Genomic DNA, 23,240 nt, shown 5'->3' on the forward strand with positions numbered 1-23,240 from the left:
AAAAAACAAGCAAGAAAGATTCCTCTCTGTCTGGAATAATTTATAAGTGATCTATTAAATGAGGGGAGGATAGAATAAATGCCTCTTTAAATGAAAAAAGTAATATGCATTCATTGCAAAACAAACAAACAAACAAAAACCAAATCAAGCACTATGAAGATGTAGAAAGTGGAAATTCCTAGTACTCCTATCCAATTTGGCACACATCATTTAAGACTTTTTTCCATTTATATTATGCATTTTCTCACCTTTTGTTGTTGTTTTAACAAAAATAGGATCACACTATACACAATGTTCTGGACTCATGCTTTTTTAAAGTCCTTTTCAACATCTTGGCAGATTCTTTAGTATGTTAAGAAATGAAAAATAAAAAAAGGTATTTCAATTGTTTGATTTTTCTGGCAACAGCATCTGAATCAAATAACTGGAAAATGTAGAGGAAACTAAAGCATCAATTTTAATTAAATTTCTTTCTCTGCATATACACATGGACCATTTTTATCTGTTTTATCAAAGCTCTTATACTTTAACTTCCAGTAATAAATTAAATGAGGAAATCTAACTTACAAAGAAAGAGAGAATTTTTATAATTGTTTACCAAGACTGATACATCTGCATTCTATTCAAATAGTAGTGTATTTTCATTAAAAAAATCTCTTTAATATCTGAACACACAAGCGTGTTCTTAGGAGATTGCCAGCTTTGGCTTTTCCTTGGGGTCTACAAGCTTTGGAGCTCTCCACCTCATGAGGCATAAACTCTGTTCCCTTCCTTTCGCCAGGTATAGTAAAACAAGAACCAAGAGGGATATTTAAAATAAGTCGTAATTCTACTTTAAATTCCCATTTCTAACCAAATTAAATTGTGACTCAGCATTAAAACATTGTTTCAGAAATTATTTTATATGACAATATATATTATCTCTTAAAATACTGAAAACTAAGAAAAGAAGAAGAAGAACATTAACAACAAAGCCAAACTGTCTGCTAGGGCTATTTATTTCCAACCAGAAGCTTCTACTTCTTCCAAGGTGTGATAGGCAAGCTGGATGGAGCACTATAATGCTTCCATGTAAGATATTGTGCTGTGTATCTTCAAAGTTTTTTACCCTTTGATAGAAGGTCTATAAGTCTGTAGGATCTGATTATTATAAAGGCTCAAAACAGTAAAATATTTGAGGAGCAATTAATGAAATTTAGTTTTGCTCTCTAAAAAGAAACCTAAGAAAACTCTGCTAGCCATTTAATAATAATAGTAACAATAATAATGATAAAAGATCATCATCATCATCACCCATCCTTGATACTGAGGGCATTATGCTAAGTGAAATAAGTCAGACCGAGGAAGACAAGTACTGTATGTCTTCACTTATATGTGGAATTTAAAAAAGCCCAACTCAGAGAAAGAAAGAGTAGAATAGAAGGTAGAGTGGTTTCCAGGGGCTAGGGTGTGGGGGAAATGGAGAGATACTAGTCAAAGGGTACAAACTTCCAGCTGTAAGATGAGTAAGTTCTGGGCATCTAATGTACAGTATGGTGACTACAATTGATAATACTGTATTCTATACTTGAAAATTATTAAGAGAGGAGATCTTAGATGTTATCAGCACATACACAAAGATTGTAATTATGTGAGGGGATGGAGGTGTTAACTAACTTTATTGTGGTAATCATTTCTCAATATATACATATATCAAATCATTGCATTGTACACCTTAAACTTACATATGTTCTATGTCAATAATATCTCAATAAAGCTGGGAAAAAACCGCATATACAGAGCAATAGAAAAAAAATCCATGCTTCCCCATGAGCGCCTACTTGGTACCCTCCACGCTACAAGGTCTTTACAGGTTTTCTCATTCAGTCTTCACAACTCAGAGAAGCAGGTATAATTATCTCCATTTTACAAAAGAGGAAGAGGGCAACTCTCTAGAACAGGGTCCTCTGAGTTGATTCCTTAGCAAAAACTCCCATCAATCTGCCAAGCTCCTACCAAGTTGTTCAAGCTCCTACAAGAAAGTAACTGAACTCACCCCAAGACCTCTTTGAACTTTTCACAATTACAGCCAATAAGTGACTTCAAGTAAAATTAAAGCATGGAAGAAAGGCAGTCAAGACCACAGGTATTTCTTTGTTTCTAGTTAGAGGAGGGTAGTAGATGTGGTAAAAAGAGAGGTGGGCTCTAATTGAACTCACCTTGGCTTGACTGTCAGCTCCAACCCTTACTAACTAGGTGACCTTGGGCAAGTTATTTAACCACTCTTTGCCTTAGTTTCTTCCTATGTAAAATAGAATTATAAACCTACTTCAGAGCCTGCCCTGATGGCTTAGTGGTTAAAGTTTGGTGCACTCTGTTTCAGCAGCCAGGGTTTGGTTCTCGGGCACGGAACCACACCACTCATCTGTCAGTAGCCATGCTGTGGTGGTGGCTCACATAGAAGAACTAGAAGGACCTACAACTAGAATATACAACTATGTACTGGGGCTTTAGGGAGGGGAAAAAAAAAAAAAGAAGACTGGCAACAGACTGGCTCAGGGCTTTCCTAGCAAAAAAACAAAGCAAAAAACTTTATCCTTCTGGCCCTACCTGATCAGGCTTCTGCTTTAAAACAAAAAAAAAAAAGAGAGAGAGAGAGAGAAGAAGAAGAAAAAGATAAAAGCTACTTCACAGATTGCTATGAAGGCAACGTGTCCAGTGTTGAACAAATGATAAGTATCCAAAGTTATCCATTTCTTTTCCACTCCCTTTGTTCTTGTATGCCACAAAAATTTTTGCCTTAATCAGAACCGTTCATTAGAATACAGATGAATATATTTGTTGAGCCTGGTTCCAATGAAAGCTGGATGACTGTCAGGAACATAGAAGGGACTTTTGTGTTGTGTGGGAGGTTGGAATATATGACTTCAGAAGTCCATTCCAACTCCAATTTCTCTGAAATGTGACCAAGCACTTTCTAAAAACCAAACACAAGGGGCCAGCCTTGTGGTGCAGCAGTTAGGCTTGCACGTTCTGCTTCTTGGCGGCCCTGGGTTTGGCAGTTTGGATCCCAGGGTTCGCCAGTTTGGATCCTGGGTGCAGACATGGCACCACTTGGCAAAAGCCATGCTATGGTAGGCATCCCACATGTAAAGTAGAGGAAGATGGGCATGGATGTTAGCTCAGGGCCAGGCTTCCTCAGCGAAAAGAGGAGGATTTGCAGCAGTTAGCTCAGGGCTAATCTTCCTCAAAAAAGAAAAAAAAAACCCAAACACAAGAGATTCTGCATGGACCCGTCACCTGGGAAATGTCAGCCTTTCTCAGGAGCTTCTCCACGGGCAGCCTCACTTAGGTTATTTGGCCAGTGAGAACTTACAAGGAGCTCTCTAAGCCGGACATATTAATATAGCAAATCAACCTCAGAAAACGACTTGGGCACAGGAGAATGAAGTCACGTAGTAGTAAATAACACTTTGCAATCTAATTGGCATGTCAAGGAGAAGGAACAATAGTATAAAAAAAGAAAACTGAATGAAGTAACTCATCTCTATCTCATAATCAGGCTAAAAACCACGTGATTCCTTAATATTACAGAGCCCAAAGAAAATCTGCATTGAAACACCTCTTTCTTGCTACTATTCTAGGATTTCAAGAAGTCCTGCTAAATTGTCTTTACATCCATAAATCTTGGTTGAAATGAGAACAATTAAGGAAAAGATACATTAAAATAAATATCCATAATTGGGGATTAGTATAAAAATTAGAGTCGTGTGTATCAAAGTATTTTTGCATACTAAAAGTTTTCATAATACCCCACAGTATTCCAGTGAATCCACTGATGCCGATCGACTGCAGAGCCACACCAACAAAGCATCAAGACGCCTTTTTCCTTAATACACAAATGCCTTTATCTCAGGACTAGAGCAGGTGTTAAGAAGTCCCAATTCTCTAATCTTAAGACAATTTTCTTCTTTCCTTTAAAAAAGGGAGGAAAATGGAAAACAATAGCTGCTTGAAACAACAATTTTCAAAATAAGGTCAATTTTTGCATTCATTCTTCATTTGTGAGATAAAACTATCTGGTAAAGAGTGAGTGGTCTGACTTTAGCTTTCCGACTTAACAAGCTGGTTGTAGTAGCTTAGCTCTTCTATTCTACATTTTGTCGTATAAAGAAGGAAAGACTAACTGTTAATATTTGTCTAAAAACTAGCAAATATTCTGAAGTTGAGACACTAGTAAAAAGGTGAACAATGTACATATTGGCTGTTGAAACTGAATCCAGAGATTTAGAAATAGATAGCAATTTCCTTATTTTACCTTGAATATACTTAATTAAGATGCTTAAATTCTCTGTCAACAGTGGTTACCTCCATGACATGGGGGTAACAGTAAAAAAAAATAGAGCACATTCACTTTTCACGTTTCTGTATTTCTTGAAGTTTTTTATTCTACCAAGCATTTGCCACATACGAAATTTAAAAATAAAATAAAATATTCTGCTTTTATCCAGGAACTTGGTTAAAAAATTTAACAGGGCCATTTTTCCTGGTGATCTGAACATTTAAAATTTGTATTCAGGTTTATCATGTTCTGTGATAAGGGAAAAATTGATTCTAGATTTTTCTTTTTTTACAGTAGCCTTCCTAATGAGTGTGAGGTGGTATCTCATTGTAGTTTTGATTTGAGTTTCCCTAATGATCAGTGATGTCGAGCATCTTTTCTCATGCTTATTGGCCATTTGTATTATCTTCTTTTTGTTGTTGTTGAGGAATATTAGCCCTGAGCTAATAAAATCCATGCCAATCTTCCTCCACTTTGCATGTGGGTCACCACCACAGCATGGCTGACAAGTGGTGTAGGTCCATGCTTGGGATCCAAACCTGCAAACCTGGGCCACCAAAGGCGAATGTGCTGAACTTAACCACTATGCCACGGGGCCAGCCCCTAGAATTTTCTTGATATAAATTCATATTTGTTTGAAACCTTACCATAAATCACACACCCAGTTAATGGCATAGATTATGGTGATGGACATATCCTTAATTCCAAACTCACCAGATTGTATACACTAAATACTTCAGCTGTTTGTGTGTGAATCATACCTCAATAAAGTAGTTTTAAAAAAACACACACACACTTGGGTTCAGGTTTTACATAAGATTAGAAGGTATCAGGCCAAATTTTCTGTCAATACACTTTATGATTTTCCAAACACAGGTTCCCACAATTGCAAACAAACCCTCTGATGGGAGCACAAGCCAGCACTACAGGTTTGAACAACTTTCTTAAACTCGAACAGAAACTTTTTGTTTCCTCACCTGTTATTTCAAAACCTTGATTTCACCCTTTTTTGGGGAAATTTTTCCAGACTGAAGCCTCCTGACTGTCAGTAAAGGCACAGAGTTCCCACTTTATTTTACCTAACACATGAGACCCTAAAAATTGGGAGTGGTAATAGAGAGAAAAATTAATAGGTAAATGCAAATTAAGGCATTCTTAATTTAAATGCAAATTAATTTAAATGTAATTTAAACTAATTTAAATGCAAATTAAGGTGTATTCTTCATGTGGAAACAACTGACTTCTTCATGACCAAATCTTGCATCCCCCTTAGAAAGAGCTAAGAGATTCCGTGGCCTTTTTTTCAGTCCTAAGACTATCTCACTAATTTTTACAGCAAATTCTTTTAGCAGATGTCTCATAACATGATCAGTATTAGGGTTAAGATAGATGGTGACAAGAACTTGTCGCCACATGGCTTCATCACATGTCATAAAAGCTGTGATACTGACCTTCTACCCTCAAGGTCATCTGAAGAAGTTGAACAAAGGTAACCTCTCAAGGTCCTCACTAATACCATCATTTTTTGGGTCTACTATTTGACCCAAATCTCTATAGGTGTTTGAAAGGTAGGTATAAATCCTAGTGAATTGGAGCCTCGAAAAGATTTTTTAAAAAGTCTATCAATTTATTTCTATCCCATAGATAGCTACTGGCTTAGTGCTTCAGCCTGACCTAGAGCTTCGGCTTTCTCATGTCATGAACACGTGCAAATTACTGCATTTGTATGACACACTGGGGTAACTGGATGAAGCTGCTTGGAGCCAGGATTGACCAGTTTGACAGAAGGAGGGAGGTGCTCAGCAAGTGTCAGGCCCCACTCAGCACCCTAGGGCTGAGGGTGTCAGTGTCTCAGAGTTAACATGCAGCTCATTCTTGGCACACTGGTTCAGAAGCTCTGGGTATCAGGTCTGTGAAGCAAGCAAGTAACCAACACTAAGTTCAATCAAACCTGTTGGACTGTTTTCCCATAGTCAATCACTTACTGGGTGTGATCATCAAACTACCAGATTTAAAGCATGAGTGTGTGGGGGGTGTGGGTGCGCGGGTATTCTGGGTGAATTCTACTCTCTCTTTCAGCTCCCATATTCATTCAGCAAGAGTTTTTTTTCCTTTTTCTTTTTTTAGTACCAAATTAAGAGAAAGTGCTATGAAGCATAGAAGATGAAATAGGCATAGAGTGTGCCCTCAAGGAAACCTCTGTCCTGTAGGGGAAACAAGACATTTACATAATATATATTTGTTGAATGAATAAAAGAATAATTGCAGCATAAGGTAAAAAGTAACACCTTCCAGAAAAGAGCTCTGAGTGAACTGCATTGGGAATGAGGCAGGAAGTGTCCCTCTGGACAGGTTAAAAGGTTCAGGAGAGAAGAAAGCACTGACACCAAATCTTGAAAGAGGCCACCACGGGACTCAGGCATTCACCGGGTATTCCCAGCAGAGCAAAAGAAAGGAAGTAAAATATCTGGCCACTTAAAATGTACATTTTGCAAGCAAATCTCTGCTGAAAAAGGTGGGGTATGGGGCTGGGGGCAATGGGAAAGAGAAGGTTGGAATCCATAACTAAAAGGAAACTTTACAAAAGTTCTGTGATGTGTTTTTATTGCTTTCCTCGCCCCTCATTATGTCAGATCATTGAGGGCCTGGGGAACAGTTAATATCTTTAAAAACAACTCACTCCACCTACAGAAAAGGGATTCTGTGTCACAAGCCAATCCCTGTGATCACCCTTCAACTGCCAGCTTAGACATTTTCCTTCCCAAAGGAATTCCAAGGTTTAGGAAGCTTCAGCTTGCTACCAATGTCGCGAGCTTCGTAAGTGGTGCTACATTCCATAGAATCCTATAACCTGCTTTAGCTAAATCCACTTCTGTATTACCCAGTGAAGTGGTCTGAAAAGAGCTGACCCTTCCACGGCTCTGAATTCCTGTAGATGGTTGAAAAATTCACATGGCCACTCTCATTCCTGAAGTGGACATGGTGTAAAGTCATTGTGGAAAAGCCGGGCCCATGCAACCCCATCTCTTCTTGAAAGAGAAAGGTCCTATAGTCATTTCCAGCTATCTCAAGAGAGTAAGGAGCTTCTGCTGTATAGCCTCCTCACACAGGAGGTGAAAGCAAAGTAAAAAGAACCCTGCTGTGAAAAATATTTTAACTAGAGATAGAAGATAAAAAACACTAGTTTTGACATCAGCATTAAGGTATCTCACACACAGACCAGTTATCCCAAAGACAAGCATTTAGAACGCCGTGAGTCTGGAGCTGTACACCTCTTCCGTCTACCAGTCCATGTCTTAGCGCTTGGACTGTGATAATGTGACTTTGAACAACTTTGCTAAATATTTTCTTAACCAATCTCATGAGGAAAGAACAACATGCTGAGAAAATTATGAAGCTGCAGAACCAACGAGGTGGCCGAATCTTCCTTCAGGATATCAAGAAGCCAGACCGTGACGACTGGGCGAACGGGCTAGATGCAATGGAGTGTGCGTTACAGTGGGAAAAAAGCGTTAATCAGTTACTCCTGGAACTGCACAAACTGGCCCCTGATAAAAAAAAATTCCCCTTGTGTGATTCACATTGCAATGCAATGAGATGCATTACCTGAATGAGCAGGTGAACTCCATCAAAGGGCTGGGCGACCACCTAACCAAATTGTACAAGACGAGGGGCCCCAAATCTGGCATGGCAGAGTGCTCTTTGACAAGCCCACCTTAAGAGGCAATCATGATGGAGCTAAGCCTTCGGCTGGCTTCCCCATAACCACAGGGGTGACTTCCCTTGTCCCCAAAGCAGTGCATGCACTTTGGGGTTACTTTGACCTTTTCTATAAGTTGTACTAAAACATCCACTTATATTCTTTCATTTGTATCATTTCTTCAAATAAAGTAATTTGGTAATCTCCCCCCAACCCCCAAATAAAACAAAACAAAACTGTGAGTGCTACCTGCCATCAAAGAAGAAGAACTTCCCCCGTCCGTTCTTTTCTCCGTGAACAAAGTTCCCCTCGAATCTGTCCGTGGAGGAGTAGGTGACTGTGCAGAACCCGTGAGGTAATCCATCATCATCCAGGTGCCCTGGAGAAAGGGAACCCAAGGCAAATTTTAACATCTTCAACGCTCCCCCACTGATGCGTCAGCGCTCAGATGCTGCCAGTAATTCCCCTGAGCAGCCAACGCACCCTTCCCTGCCAGAGCGGAGAGTGAATGCAAAGGTTTCTCACCTCGCCTTGCCTGCATCAGCAGTATCAACCTCACTGTTACTCACACTTTGTGAATGGACAGGTCCACAACAGAGGCCCTTAGAGACATTTCAGAATATGAACCAAAAATAAGCTTGCATTTAACTGGGCACTGAGAGTTATTATCAGTAATAACATCTGCAGTGCATATTTCAATTTACCAAGTACTTTCCCAAATGGTACCTCTCATATTTGGAATTAAGGCCCCCAAACTCTCATGCTTAACAGAAATCTGGTGGAGATAGCACCGTTTTATAGTCTATTGCCAGATACATTGTTTTGCAATAACTTACCTAATTCTAGAACTAAGTATACAAGATAATATGATACAATATCACTCTGTAGTGTGATGTGGAGGACTGCCAGCAAGGTAACTTCTGAAAACCCCACTGCTATCTGTTACACTCAAACAATAAGGGACGTAGGCAGGTCTCTAAAATTGCCCTAATATTCATATGCCTCATCGTACTAATATATGGACTCAGAGTCCTTCTAAGCTTGAACTTGAGCTTAGCCTTGAACTTTATTTTACAAAATCTTTCAGCTTTGAATGTTTAGTGATAACCTTGTCATATACCCTCTACCACCGTGTTCAGAGGGCTGGTGTTTTAAATGTAGCTGGAAGTATCCACATGGCCATTTAAGCAGCGACTTTGAACACCAGCAGCAGGTATTATTCTGTGATCTTTAAATTGCTGGCTCTTCCTGGGTCACATACTGGTATCTTCTAATATTTATGTTTACAGTCAATGTTTAGGCTTTTTATTACTGTCTGCATATTTCACAAAACCCAGAAATCACCTCACTGGTGTCTCCCTGATCAATCTGGTGAGCTGATTCTGCACAGGTGGGTGAAAAGGAAGGCAGTAGATAATGTACTGGCTTTTTCCTGGGTTAACGACCTGGGTCATGGATGAAAAGGTATAAAAGCATTAAACACTGTGTGCAATGCAGGGACATTAAACACTTCAATGTGGCTTCCAGATGGCTCACAGACATAAAAGAAAACACAGACCATATCACCACAATGAATGCTTTAGTCTCCTAAAATGATTTCTTTTAAAGTGATAAAATACCATTCCCTGGAAGAGATGGCAAGTAAGCACTCCTATAAAGAACAAAAAAGCTCTCTATTTGTATTATTGATTACATGAACATAAAACAACAATGAACAAAAACACTGTTTCATTGCTACATCTGACTCTGTGTAGAATGAGTTACCTAGAAAATATTACAATAAATTGTGGCTACTTAAATAAATCACAATCAGTAAAATTCCTTTCCTCTTAATACAAATTTTTTCTAGCAAGGGCCAGGAAATTAATGGTTAGGAGAGAACTAGGCCATAATTGCTTTCTTTTCCCTCAAAAATCAACTGTAACTGACACAATTCAATGACACTTGAGTCAAATGAAATAATTTGGACAATTATTTTCCAAATATCTACTGATGACATTTCTCTCAATGAAATAAGTTAAACCTACTTTTTTTCTCTTCATAAAAAAAAAAAAACCACTCAGTGTATAGCTAAAAGCTTTTAGGAAATATCGTTGGGATCAAATTACATTTAGCTATTAACATTCCTATGAACTTAGCATTCTACTTTTGATTTAGGTATAAATATCAGAATAATCCTTTTAGCCTTATATTGAAGTATTTACTAATGTGTTGAAAATACTTTCCCTCAGGAATGAGTTCACATATTTCAGACTTTAAAAAGTTAGTGTTTGATAAAACTTGTTATTCTATTTTAGATCAAGAGAAATATTATGACTAACATGAACACTAAGGGAAAAAAACCCAATGCCAATTCATTTCCACCTTCCCTAAGTCACAATAGTCCTCTCCTTTTTCTGAATAAAACACTGCAAGTACACCCTCAGCAATGGAATTTAGATATTAGAGAAAGTGGGAAGTGTCCTCTAACACACTAAAAGCACTTGAGGGACAGTGCTGATCCCAACTGAGATGAAAGCAAAAATATGAACCCCACCCCATGAAGGATTCTTGTTTCAATGCCTCTCTCAACAGGCCGGTGAAGAGCGGTCCCATCACTTTCTTAGTCTGTAGGGAGACAGAGGAACAGAGGAGCTGCTGAATGATGGCTGTTTCTCTGGTGACATCGTGTGTGCAGGAGCTGCTTTGACATATGACATTTCCCAGCCATTTCAAAGGTGTTAGGTTGCTTGTGGTGAGAAAACACTAAAATCTCCTTCTCTCAGACCACAGCAGGACCCCCTTGTTGGCTTGTTTGTTTTCTTTTCTTCCAAAAGGAGGACTATGTGATCAATTAACAGGATGGGATCAATTAACAGGCTCAATTAACTGGAGCTAGATATTAAGGGTGTGATCATTCAAGATTTCCACCCTGAATATTTAATAGCCTGGAGAGGCTGTCCCAGCAGTAGAACTTTATATCTAAAATAGTAGCCACAACCAAAACAATAACAATAACAAAGAGACTTCCCAAAGAAAGAACTATAGGGAAGAGAAGAGATTGAGTTGCCATGCTCTCACATCTCTTTTCAACATTAGTGCTGGAAGAGCTTCTGGGACAACTCTTGATCAAATGCCGTTTGGACAATAAGATTATGTAATATTTGTCTTGTCAGTAACAGTCAATTCGATGGAGGTTGATACTGATATACAGAAAAGAAAAAAGTTTGCACACCTACTATGCATCTGGCGCTGGGTTCTGTGCTCTCCTGTTGTCTAAATTAAACATCACAACAATCTCCCAAGTTGCAATCTTACAGAAGAGGAAGCCAATACTTTGCGACTTCTCCAAGAAACACATTAACCACTCTGAATGTGCTAACAAATGGTGAAAGCTCCTTCCTCAAATCTTCCAGTTCCATTTCTCTCTAGATAAGGGTGAACTGGCAGGACTCCCATTGTTCCCTGCTGATGGTGGAAGAAGGTGCCCCTAAGGAGGTAGGTGTGCCCAGGTCCCAGGGAGAGAAGTGGAAGAAACTTCGTAGTTAAAATAATTCTCATAGAACCACCAGGACTTTCAACATCATATCCTGGTTGCAAATTCCTATGCTTTCCAAGTGTTACCTAACTCAAAGAGAAACACTAGTCCTCCTTGCTCTGACTGGGGCCAATCTGCAAAATGTGCCAAGTCAGCCAACAGCCTTCCAGGCCAGTTCCCACTAAACAGAGGTTGGACACCAGGCCCAAAGGACAAGTCACTTGAATGACTGCTCTGTGTTGATAACGCTGTCCCAGCTCATGTGCCGTTTATCTGTCTGCAGCATGATTTCAAGTATTTATAGAAGTCAGAGAAAGGAAAAAAATGTAATGGTCTCACAAGTCTACTTTTTCACTTTGTTCTAAAAATCATTACCTACTGAATAGATAGAAAGTTATATTTTTCCCCTCGAGTTACCTCTGAGCTTTTTCCTTAACCTGATGAGAGCCAGGCCTGTATTCTGGGCAGTGATGGCCCATCTTGGCAAAGGAAATTCCCTCTGGATCAGACACCCGGCTGCTTACTGCCTCAGGCTTACTCACAGGAGATCTGAGAATGGGGTGAGTGGGGTGAGTGGGGGGTGTGTGTGTGTGTGTCTGTGTGTGTTTCCCTCAGAACAAGAGATCCTTACATGCATTCTTGCTTTTGCAGAACAGAACTGCTTAAAAAAATAATAATAAAAGGGAAGCTTATTTTGTTTAGTGCAAAGAACATGTCTTCATGATGATGCGTTTACACTGGTTGTTAAAAACATAGTTTGACTTTTGAGAGTAATTCTTTGCAAGAGCTCAATTATTACTTGTGAGGGTCATAATTTTCACGTGTGGCCCACACAGCGAGGGTGCTACCAGGACACTTAGCATGCGTTTTTCCTAAGCACAGAGCATGAGCGGTCTTATTAGAGAGGGGCAGGATAAGATGTCAGGGGGACTATTAAAAATATCCTTGATATTCTGAGAGGGTTGAGGCAGTGAAACACTGAAATTCTTGTTTTTATCCTGGCTCCTTAGTTCTGGGGATTCTGATATTTCCCCTTTTGAGTATTCTTCCTGAGTGTCTCCTGTATGTTCCCAGGCTTTTCCAGGTTTTTCTGTTCTCATAACCACACATTTGAACTATTGCAAAGAGCCTCCTAGGTGATGGCCTCACCTGCTCACTTCCACCTTCATCTTCCCAGAGCAGAGCTCGAATGCTGCCATTCCCAGCTCTAAAGAGCCCCATGGCCTCCCGTGGCTCCCAGCACGAAGTCCACACTCTTGGCCTGTGACACACACTCCTTTCCCTGTCTGACGCTCCCCTTTTTTCCTTCTGGCCCTCTGTTACAGGAGAACCGAGTGATTCGTCTCTGAATGTGCCGGCATAATTCCATATCTCTACCTCATTACTTACGAAGCTCCCCTCCCAACTCAGCTCCAAACCACCTCTTCTGGGAAATCTTTCCCTGTCTCCTGCCCCAAGCTGGAAGTAATTTTTACTTCCTCTCAACCACCATAATTCATCTGTTTAGATAGGCTATATTTATTTGAAATTATATGAGGAACCACATTGTATTCATCTTTGTACCTATGGGTAGACAAAGAAATAGATATAGTAATAAATATTTCTGTTCCGAAAGTTCAACTCCACTCCCCACTGAACCAATGAGCCTCAAAGAGCTTTTAAAAATCTGCAGCAGGAGCTCAGGTGGAATTTCCAGGCGCTCTGAGGCCCAGGGCTTGCTGCCTTCCCAAAGGAGCGCAGCCAACACACGTACACAGCGCTCCCTCCACCACCAGCTCCCCTCGGGGATTCATCTACTCTGAGTTTCCAACTTCACTCAAGCTACAGTTCCACCCTGACAGAGAACCAAAACGTACAAGATGTGACAAAAGACATTCAAACCCAGGTCCTAAAGAGACCAATTTCTTCCCCAGAGTAAATTTCTAAGGAGGAAGAAAAAGAATGTCTGTGGCAGAGGCTGTGAGTGAAATTCTTTCCCCAGATACATTTTTCTGAAAGTCACTGAACTCTATCAGAACCAACTCTCTAAAGAATTGCCACTGAAAAAGAGTGATACTGACATAATATTTAACTGTTGCTTTCAAATTCCGGTACCAAGTATTTCATATATTTGACTGACTCATTAAAAATAAAAAATAAGAAAAATGTAGGAAGACAGTTGGGTTTGGTGGAGTGGAGTTCTGGAGGTCCAAGCCTATCTCCCACCCCACTGAGTATCCTTAAATTAGTTCTTAACTTCTCTATGCCTCAGTTCCCTCCTCCGTAAAATCAGGATAATATTAGTACTCACCTCATAAGACTGAATGGCTAATAAATGTGTGAAACATTTAGCACAGAGTCGGTACAAAATAAGAACTAAACAATTACAGCAATGATAATAATAGCTAAGACAACGAAACCACTGAGAACAGAGGCTTTGTTTATGGAGAGAGGTAGGTTAGTGGATACTGAAACACCAAGATATTCAGGCTAGTTTTAAACCAGTCCCCATGCATGTGTTGGATGTTAACTAAAGACTATTACAGATGGCACTAAAAAGGCCAAGAAAGGCGGGAGAAAAGCCCACTGGTGCAGTTTATTACGAGCACTCATGCATACTCCAGACACTGTGCAAGTCTGAGCCTTAGCTGCCTCTGAGGACTTAAAGATTCTGTGTTACTATAACTGTTGACTGTTAGGTACAACTGAGTGACCATGTGTCCCGGACTGCCCCAAACATTCAGGCTTAAGCCAGTTGTCCCAGCATAAGTATTAATAGGGACTCCTCTCACTCTCTGGCATGTTCTGATTTGGGGCAATAATGCATATGGTCACCCTATACAACAGAACCTTCCTTGTTTACATAAAAGGTGTCTCTGTTTCTATCCATTGAACAAGCTCAAAAACAACATTGATATTTTTCTAAAGTTGCTTGTTCACATTCTGCAACGAGCCTGGGGACCAAGGACAACTCGGCCTTGTGTTTCTAGATAGCTTCAAAGGGGAAGATGGTTTAACCTGGAGAGCGCTGACCAGGATCAAGGGTTTGCATTACACTTTCACAAGCAAAAGTAAACTTTGAAGAATGAAAGCAAGCCCTGACAGTTTGAGAAGAGCATTTTTCACTTATCTTTCATAACATGAAGACACAAGAAGTCAATAACTTAAATACTAAGAAGGCTTCCAATGGATCAACTCAAATAATGGTCTTGGGTCTCAGTAAACCCCAACATTGGCTTTACTTGTTAAATAGTAAGTAAATAGTAAATACTTATTAAATATAAATAAATAGTACCATGAGTTCACAACACTGTGAAATTAGAAGAACAATAAACACTTTTTGAAGCTGGATAAAGAAATGTTTTAATAGTTACATTAGATATACCTTTACATTAGGATACCTTTTGGAGAATTCAGAAATATTCCTCCACTTAATCTCATCCTAAGACCCCAGGAGTACCACAAAAGGAGTCAATTATGTTTTATGAAAATATAAAAATTGATTTCTTCTCCCACAGTAGCAATAACTATGTATCTTTATGCATTTGCACAGTGTTGCCACTTTGTTTTTCTTTACCATTCATGAGAATTTGTTTCTACAAATTAAACAGAAACCAGATTCAACCAAAAGCTAAATATTATTTACTTAGATGCTTAGTTTAAAATATTCTGGAACAATACCACACAACATTGCAAAACATCACGACGTACTGTCTGAGGTAGAATCAAATAAATAAACACGCTAAAGAGTATCTTCCAGGATTCACTGTTACAAAATCATAACATCCCATGATACAAACAACGAGATTGTATAACGTCTCCACCTCGCTTTTTAGAACTAGCAAAAAAAAAAAGAGGTGGAGAAACTCAGCAAAACAAAGTGGCGAGAAAAGTCGGGGGAGGGGCGCTAGAAGAGAAGGGGCGGAGAAACACGACACCAAGGCGGTGATATCACCCGCAGCCAACTGCATGGAATTCAGAAAGTTAAGTGTCACCCAGCAATTTCGGCCCGGGCTTGCGGCGCGCCTGCACCGCGTGGCGGCTCGGAAGCAGGAAGGGGGAGGGGGCGGTGTGACTGAGTTCGCTCGGGGGCAGCAGAGGAGAGGGCCACCCGTCTCTCGGTTGGCGCGCGTTCAAGCCCCGGGTCGGGAGCGTCGTCCATTGCCTTGCAATGATTTCATCTTTTCGGAGGAGCGGCCACCCGGGCCGCTGCTGCCACGTGCCAGGTTCGGCCCCGTGCTCTGCGCCGGGGGACCGAGCCGGACGCGGCCGCGGTCACCGCAGGTCGCAGCGGTGAGCGAAGGAAAGGGCTGGCTGCCGGACAGGGGCTCGGGGTTGCCAAAAGCGGGTGGGGGGGTTGCTCCGCGGAGACCGCGGGTCTCAGGAGGATGTCCTCCTGCGCAGCCCCCTCCTTCCATCCCCAAAAGGGGGAAGGCCAGAGTGCGGGGCAGGTTTCGCAACTCCGAGAGCAGATGGAGGCGGTGGCCAGGCGGGATGGAGCAGCCGTGCCCTCCCGGGGCCCCCCAGCCCGGAGAAGCCCCGTTCCCGGCCTGCGCCTCGCCGCGCAGTGCGCGCTCCCGGCGGCGTGGCCGCGGCGGACTGGCCCCTGCCGGAGCCGGGCAACGGGCCGCCCGCGTAGGGGACAGTGGCGGCCGCGGGGCCCGGCGCCGCGCGGGTCGCAGCCCGCCACTCCTTCCGCCTTCCGAGCCCTCGGCGCCTCCTCCCCAGCCCCAGAGAAATGCTTGTACCTTCCACCGCCTCCTCCACCATTTCGTCGTCGCTATCCATGGCGGCTGGGGTCCCTGCCCAGCTCGGGGCCGCGCCGCTGCCTCCCGTCCCTCTGGGTGCTCCCGGCGGCTGAGCGAGCGCTGGGGCTGAACCCTGCGAGTTTGGAGGAGGAGGAGGAAGAGGAGGAGCAGTCGGGGCTGGCTCGCACTGCCTCCCCCTACAGCCCTTTCAATTCCTTGGCCTTCAGCTGCTGCGGCAGCAGCGTCCCCCCTCCTTTCGCCCACTTGCCCCTCGCCGCCGAGGCTCCGGGGTGCCGCCGTGGCCGCCGCCGCCGCTGCAACTTTCTCCTGTAATACCCCCTCTTTGTTATCGAGCAGCTGATCCGCTGACATCACCCAGCGCCGGTGCGCTCCCTCCCTCGCTGATTGACAGTTCCCTGTCCCTTCCCAGAAGTAAGGCTCCTTAAAACGAAAGGCACTCCCGGCCCGCGCTGACTCTGCGCGCCAGCCAACCAGCCCCCGGCCCATCAGGCTTTATCTTTTGCTTCTTCGCCGCTCGGTGCGCTCCGAGCGCGCCACGCGGTTCTGGGCGCCGCGGGCTTCCCGCGGGCACTTGGGACAAAGGGGTACCCGTCCTCCGGGGTCCTAGGACTCCCGACCTCCAACTGTGCCAGGGGCGACTTGGAAGCCCGCCGTGCAGTGCCCGACGGCCCCCCTCGGGACAGCCTCCAAAGAGCAAAGGGAATGTAAGGAAGCGTCTCCGACGCCCCGGCGCCTCAACTTCCTCTTGCCCTCGCCTCCACTTCACCCCGTTTGCCACCCGGAGCTGCACGAGTGCGGCACGCACCGGAGCGCAGGTGTCCCCGCGTCGCCGCATCACATCCGCGAGCAGGTATCCCAGACTCAAGGGGGTGTCCTCCAGCCCCGATTCCGCCGGCGTGCGGCTCCCACCCCAGCGCGCCGCGTCCCACCCTCCTCGGGACCGCCGGGCGTCTCGGGTGATTCAGAAATTCAGCAAATCCAAATGGCAGCGGGCTCTTTCTCAGGCAGGAAACAAGCCGCGCGGAAGGCCCGGCAGGTTCCTCCTCGCGGTGGTGGTAATGGAAAAGGAGCCACCGAGTGGAGCTAACGAGGAAGGACCCTCCGTCTGGCGCGCCTCCTCGCGCCTCCCGCCCTGTACGTGTGATGTCCCCAGCTGTCTCCCTGTTTCTCCAAGTGCCAACCACTCCACGGAATCGGGCTCTTCAAGTGGAGAAAATCACGAGGCGCCCGTTCCCAGCCTAGCCACTTAGTGTCATTATGGCGTTGCCTCTTACAGGTGGCGGTAAAGGGCGACTGTAAATAGCCGGTTAAATGGATGCAACTGTACACAATGTACCGTGGAATTACCCGGTGCTGCTCTGGGCATCTGCCAAGAACAGCTACTGCACGGGGGAGGGGACGGGAGGGAGAAAAAGAAAGTTGTTCCATTTTGTTTTCTGAACTGAACTGAAATGGGACTTTGGGGATTTCAAAGTACTTCTAGCCCCCCAGAGACCACGCCCTGCTTTTGGCTCTGCGCTCAAATGCCAGGTATTTTTTTATCGAGTATTATGAGTTTCTTCTTAAATTCAGTTTTCCTCTGTGAAAAAGAGAACAATGTTACAGACATTTGTGCCATATCCTGCCGGGAATTTCAACCCCTTGTGACTGTTTTGGAAAGACAGAGAAGGGCCCTGGACCAGGAGTTAGAAGACTTGCGTTCTCCTGCTGCTCACCTGCCAGCCTGAATTCCTCCTCTCGGAGATAAGAGGCTTAGGCTATACTGGGATAAGGTCCCTCCAGCTTAGGCGAGACCACTCTGAGGCCCCCCCCCCCCGCCCAGCTTAGTCTACACCCCTCTGAAGCCTTCTGGCTTAAGTTTAACCTCCTTAAAATCCTCCAGCTGCAGTCCTCCAAAGCTACACGGACAAGGTGTTCCCACAGTGGAAGGTGAAGGAGCCACTTCAGGTTGCATCATTTTCAAACGTGCACCACAGAAACAGGATTTTATTTCTGATTAAAACAAAATGTGCCGTCATGTACTGAGCTTGATCACTCGCTGGTTTTGAGTTACATGATATTCTTATTTGCTCCTTTTTTAACATATCATCTCTTCCTTTACATATTACACTGATGCCCAAAACACACCAGATACCCACCTTCTTCCTCAGTTTCCAGTTTATTTTCAGGGGGAAAAAAGATGCTGAAAGCTAAAGGAAGAAAAAAGAATTTATTCCTTTATTCAAAGGGAGCTGAGGCAGGGAGAAGGTAGGTTGGAAGAATTCTCCCCTCAAAACACACAGTTGGAACCACAGAGACATAAATTCATGGTGAGTGGGTATGTGGGGGCAGGAGAAGGAGTCATGTCACAAGTGTCCTGCCCCTAACTTTAGGATCAGAGGAGAATGTCCAACCATCCCCTTGGTGCTCTGAGGTTTTCCCAGCCTGCGCTGCACACCGAAACCGTCAAGTGCCCCCTTTCCACCTGCTACTGTGAGAACACCTGGATCCCTGCATGCAGCTGCCATCACTGAAGCAGGCCTCCTCTGGACCCGTAATGGGTGGGATGGGAAGTGACCAGGGTCTTCCTGCCAGAATGGACAGTGATGGGAAGGAAAGCTCCCTGAGAACGTCCATCAGATTTGCACATGAGGCAGGCAGCAGCTGGGACACAGTCCTGTCCCCCTTCTGCCTCTATTGATTCCGTCTGGCTCTGGGCCCAAAGTTTAGGCAAAATGTTTTTATGGCTCCCTTCAGATATATTTACATTTTTACAAATGACTGTGCGTATTTTTCAGTCCGCCTCTCTAGACTGATTCTTATTTCTTGCCCCAGGACCCAACACAGTGCCTGGTACCGAATGAAGGGTAATCATTGTCAAGGATGCTTTTGCAGAGAGGAATGTTCTGTTTTATATAAACAGAGCTGAGTCTTTCTCACAGACGGGATCCTCTTCCTGTGTTTTGGCAAAGTGCTTTGTTTCAGCGCAAGTCTGAAGAGCGTTTTTGAGTTGCTCTGCTTTCCCACATCTACTGGCCCCAAATCTGCTTCCATCGCATTCTTTCCCACAGTTTTCTTCATTGAGAGCTCATTTCATAAACCCTCTTTCCACTTGGCTTCCTGCCATTCTTCTCTGTCGTACTCTGTCCCCACCAGTGTGGTCATGGGCTCGAAAAATCAATAAAGCTCTTAATCACACTGTGCAGCAGCAGCAGCACAGCTCAGCTCCTAACTCAGCAGATCCCAGCGCGCCAGAACAAGCCCTCCCAGGGAGGAAAGAGGCTGCAGGACATCCAACAGCCAGGCCCTGCCGGGGGTGGGACTCGCTTCCACATGCACACCCAGAAGTGGCTTTTCTAAGAAGCTCTGACTTGCTTCCTTTGCATCCAAAGATATATCCCTCTCTTCACACTTATCTTGGGAAACATAAGTCCCTCTTCCACTGCAGCAAGCAGTCAAAATACTGAGTTATTTTATTCATTTTTACCACCCATGTCTTTCCCCAGAGAAGGCTGGTGCTTACTTATGAGACTGATATAACTTTTGCAATAAATATATTTATATAGGCATCTTGTATTTTATGCACCTTCCTACATTTAGGGGAAACAATTCTGTCAACTCACCACTATACGCACTGGCAAGTTGCGAAAAACCTAGTGGATGTGGCACTCGTGGAATCCACTAGTGCTGGCTGTCACTGACCCCTCATCCTGCCCTGCTGATAGGGGCTGGAGGAGCCCAGGCGGCTTTCCGAGGGGAGACAGGCGCCTCTCTAGGTGTCCCAGTGGATCTGTGGCTGGTGTCCAGACTCTGCTTTGATGGTCTCCTTACACTGCCAGCAGGGAGACAAGGACGGAAGGAGTGAAGGAACTCGTCAATAACCTTCAAGTCTTATTTTGGCACTGCTCACCCCTTAACAAGATTTTTTTCCTACCAAATTCACCAGTGTGATTGAGTTTTCACCCTATTTGTTTTGGTTGCTCCAAGAACTAGCCATGCAGCTAGTCGGTTAAGCTCTCTGTACCTTAGTCTCCCCACTCGTAAATGAGGAGGTAGGGCTACAAAAATTCTGAGCCCAAACCTTCTCTGCCCACCTTTCCTGGGAAAAGTTAAACAGAGCATGAAGAGCCCCAGGATATGCACAGAAAAAGGAAAGGGGAGGAAGCCGGGGCAACTCTAGCAGATGGAATATTCAAGTCCCAGAGTCATCTCTACCCAATAGCACTGAGATCTGGGGTGAGGGAGGGACTTTATCTTACTCTAGGAGGAGAGGCACGGGCCTTTCGGGAGAACCAAGGTCCTTGGCTTCTGAATCTCTGAGTCACTAATCAAGTGGCTAACTGTGTTAGTGACAACTGCAGAAGCTGGAGGGAGGGGCAGAGAGAGGAGCAGCAAGAAGGAGAAGGGTGTGGGGGAGGAGATATGGATGAAAGGGAAGCATTTACAGCGTGTGGAGCACAGCGAAGAGCAACCGGGAACATCAAGGGCACCAAATAAAGGTCTGGGAGCAAAGGAAGAGACGGAGAAAATTCATTCTGCTGGAAATAGACATGACTGCAGCCATGAAGAGGACTCACGAATTCAGGGCGACCTGATTTGATTACGGCAACAGGAAGTGCAGGAGAGAGAGGGCAGAATAACCTGACCTGAGGAAGTGAATTAAATAATAGGGAAGACATCATAGTTGCCATGGCATTAAAATACCTCGCACCACATTAAGCTTCTTTTTTTCTCTTTTGCTTCATTCTTGTTCTTGCAACATGTTAATGTCATTGCAGTATACCCAGTAAACTAAATTTAGATCCTTTGGGGCCTGGAGGAAGGGAAGATGCAGCCCAGATCTCCTTGTTTGGGTCCACTCTGGGCAAGCATTCTTCCTTCGCGGTGTGCCTGGTTCTTTTGGTCTTCTTACTATGGGATATGAAAACCCTTGTCAGGTTTGGGTCCGGTGAAGCTGCTGAGTGACATAATTTGAAAAGAAAATGAAAAATTGCAAACAATTTTCAAAGAGGCCCTGCTTTAGAAATTACTTCAGAAAAATCAATAGGATGCTGAAATTTCAAAAATACAATTCTCATCAAAACCCAATGTGTTTTCTTAAGTATTACTTTATTTCATTGCTTTAAAAAATTATTTTACTAGGCTATCATTGAGACTGTTGAGACCTACAGTTGGTCATATACAAATGCTAACAGTGCAGAGGGTGGGCACGTTGTGTACCCCTTTGACATTACTGTGCACAGAGTGAGTGGAAGGGTATCTCCAGCTGACTTGTTTACCACAAATGTCACAATATTCATCAAGGCCCGGATCCTGATCTTCCTCAAGTGGACTCACATTAACCAGACTCCAGAGACTGATGTACATACCTGAATGATGACTGGCAGACTGGAATACTCATGTTATGGCAAGCACAGTCTCTCTTTGTAGATCAATGTACATGAGAAGACAAATTCCATTCAGATGTTTGCTCAGTTAGCCTGGAGTTAGAATAAATGGAGTTAGTCGTGTGGTCTACAAGAGAAATATTCCTGACACCAATGTCCTGAAAGAGTAAGGCTACCACCTACCCCACCCTTCCCTGCTTAGTTGGCCCTGCCAGCTTCTGAGACTTTGGGCTTTTTTTTTTGCGTGTGGTGGTCTCTTCAAACCGGTTTCTCCACCCAGCATCCTATGCAGCCAACTAGACAGATTTATACTTTTAAAGTCATGGTCACACTCTATTTCTACCTCCCTGATATTACAGTTGAATCACTTTGATGGGAAGATTCAGGGTATCTCCAAAATCTCCAGTCACTGTCTTGGTTTACTCCTGCTGAATTCTAGTCAAACCCATTGTGTGTGCAGGTTTTGCTAGTCTAACTGTCTGAGGACAACCTGGTGCCCAAGTTCTTGGAGAAGCACATCATTTTTGCTTCGTGGGTCACCAACAGCGGCCTAATCTTCCTTAGGCTACCATGAACTTGGGATAAAGGAATCAGGCTTGTTAAGGTCCATATGTCCTGTGCTGTGACAGAATTGTCCATGTTTTCATCGGTACCCAGCTCAAGAATATTTTTCCTCTTCTTTGTGGGAGTAGAGAGGTTAGCCTTTTGCAATGATGACTTAGGCTGTGAAATTTCACCTTGAGGGTATAGCTGCCATCTACAGTAACATAGATGGAGAGCATAGTGGCCTCCTCATTGTCCTAACAGGACTCTGATTTTGAACTCAATATCCGGAAGTGAGAATAGTCACATTGGGTCCGGCCCCATGGCCGAGTGGTTAAGTTTGCGTGTTCTGCTTCAGTGGCCCAGGGTTTCGCTGGTTCAGATCCTGGGCACGGACATGGCACCACTCATCAGGCCATGCTGAGGCAGCGTCCCACATAGCACAACCAGAAGGACCTACAACTAGAATGTACAACTATGTACTGGGGGCGCTTTGGGGAGAAGAAGAAGAATAAAAAATATATATATATATATATTCACATGGCCCTGTTAACTCAAGTCACAAACAAGGACAGGTTGATGAAGTGTCTCTGGGGCCCCTGGCATTGAAGTGACACCCTTGAACCTTAGGCAGCCCACATCCAGAGGATCTTGAAGCTAAGCCATCCCTTCTTGGGATGTGCTTTGCTGAGAACTGCCTTGCAGTCCTTTTGAGTGTAGGGTGTCCTTTCAGGTCATTTAAGGTCCTATTAATCCTTTTTGCTGAGTCCATAGATCAATTCTCAGGAAAAGATGCTGTGGCCAACTTTTTGGAATATCTTTCAGCCAAATTTAAAGAGCTGAGCTCAAATGCTCCTGTGCTCAAGACAGAGGAACACAAAGAAGCAGCCTGTGGCAGGCCTTGCCCTGTCTTTTTGGAGAACGATGCTAGTTGAGCAGCCCTGCTGTGGGAGCAGGTATTCTGTAAGCCCTAAGCAACTCTTCCCAACCTGGCATTTGGGCAACGCCTCAAGCCTGGGCTGAGCATGGGTTTCCCATCAGAATG

The 23,240-nt window shown here is 43.8% G+C and overlaps 1 protein-coding gene across 1 annotated transcript in view; it reads right to left on the bottom strand.

Moving 5' to 3' along the window:
* SETD7 (SET domain containing 7, histone lysine methyltransferase) overlaps nucleotides 1-17,270 on the bottom strand; it is a 44,832-nt gene extending 27,562 nt beyond the window's left edge. The window contains exons 1-3 of the mRNA XM_046655704.1: nucleotides 17,092-17,270; nucleotides 16,266-16,398; nucleotides 8,271-8,400 (exon numbers count right to left, since the gene is read on the bottom strand). Of these exons, the coding sequence (XP_046511660.1) occupies nucleotides 8,271-8,400; nucleotides 16,266-16,398; nucleotides 17,092-17,121 (293 nt within the window). The 5' untranslated portion in view covers nucleotides 17,122-17,270. The remainder of the gene's footprint in view (nucleotides 1-8,270; nucleotides 8,401-16,265; nucleotides 16,399-17,091) is intronic.
* Nucleotides 17,271-23,240: the final 5,970 nt, after the last annotated feature.

This window comes from Equus quagga, chromosome 3, assembly GCF_021613505.1.
Source record: "Equus quagga isolate Etosha38 chromosome 3, UCLA_HA_Equagga_1.0, whole genome shotgun sequence".
NCBI classification, from domain to species: Eukaryota; Metazoa; Chordata; class Mammalia; order Perissodactyla; family Equidae; genus Equus; species Equus quagga.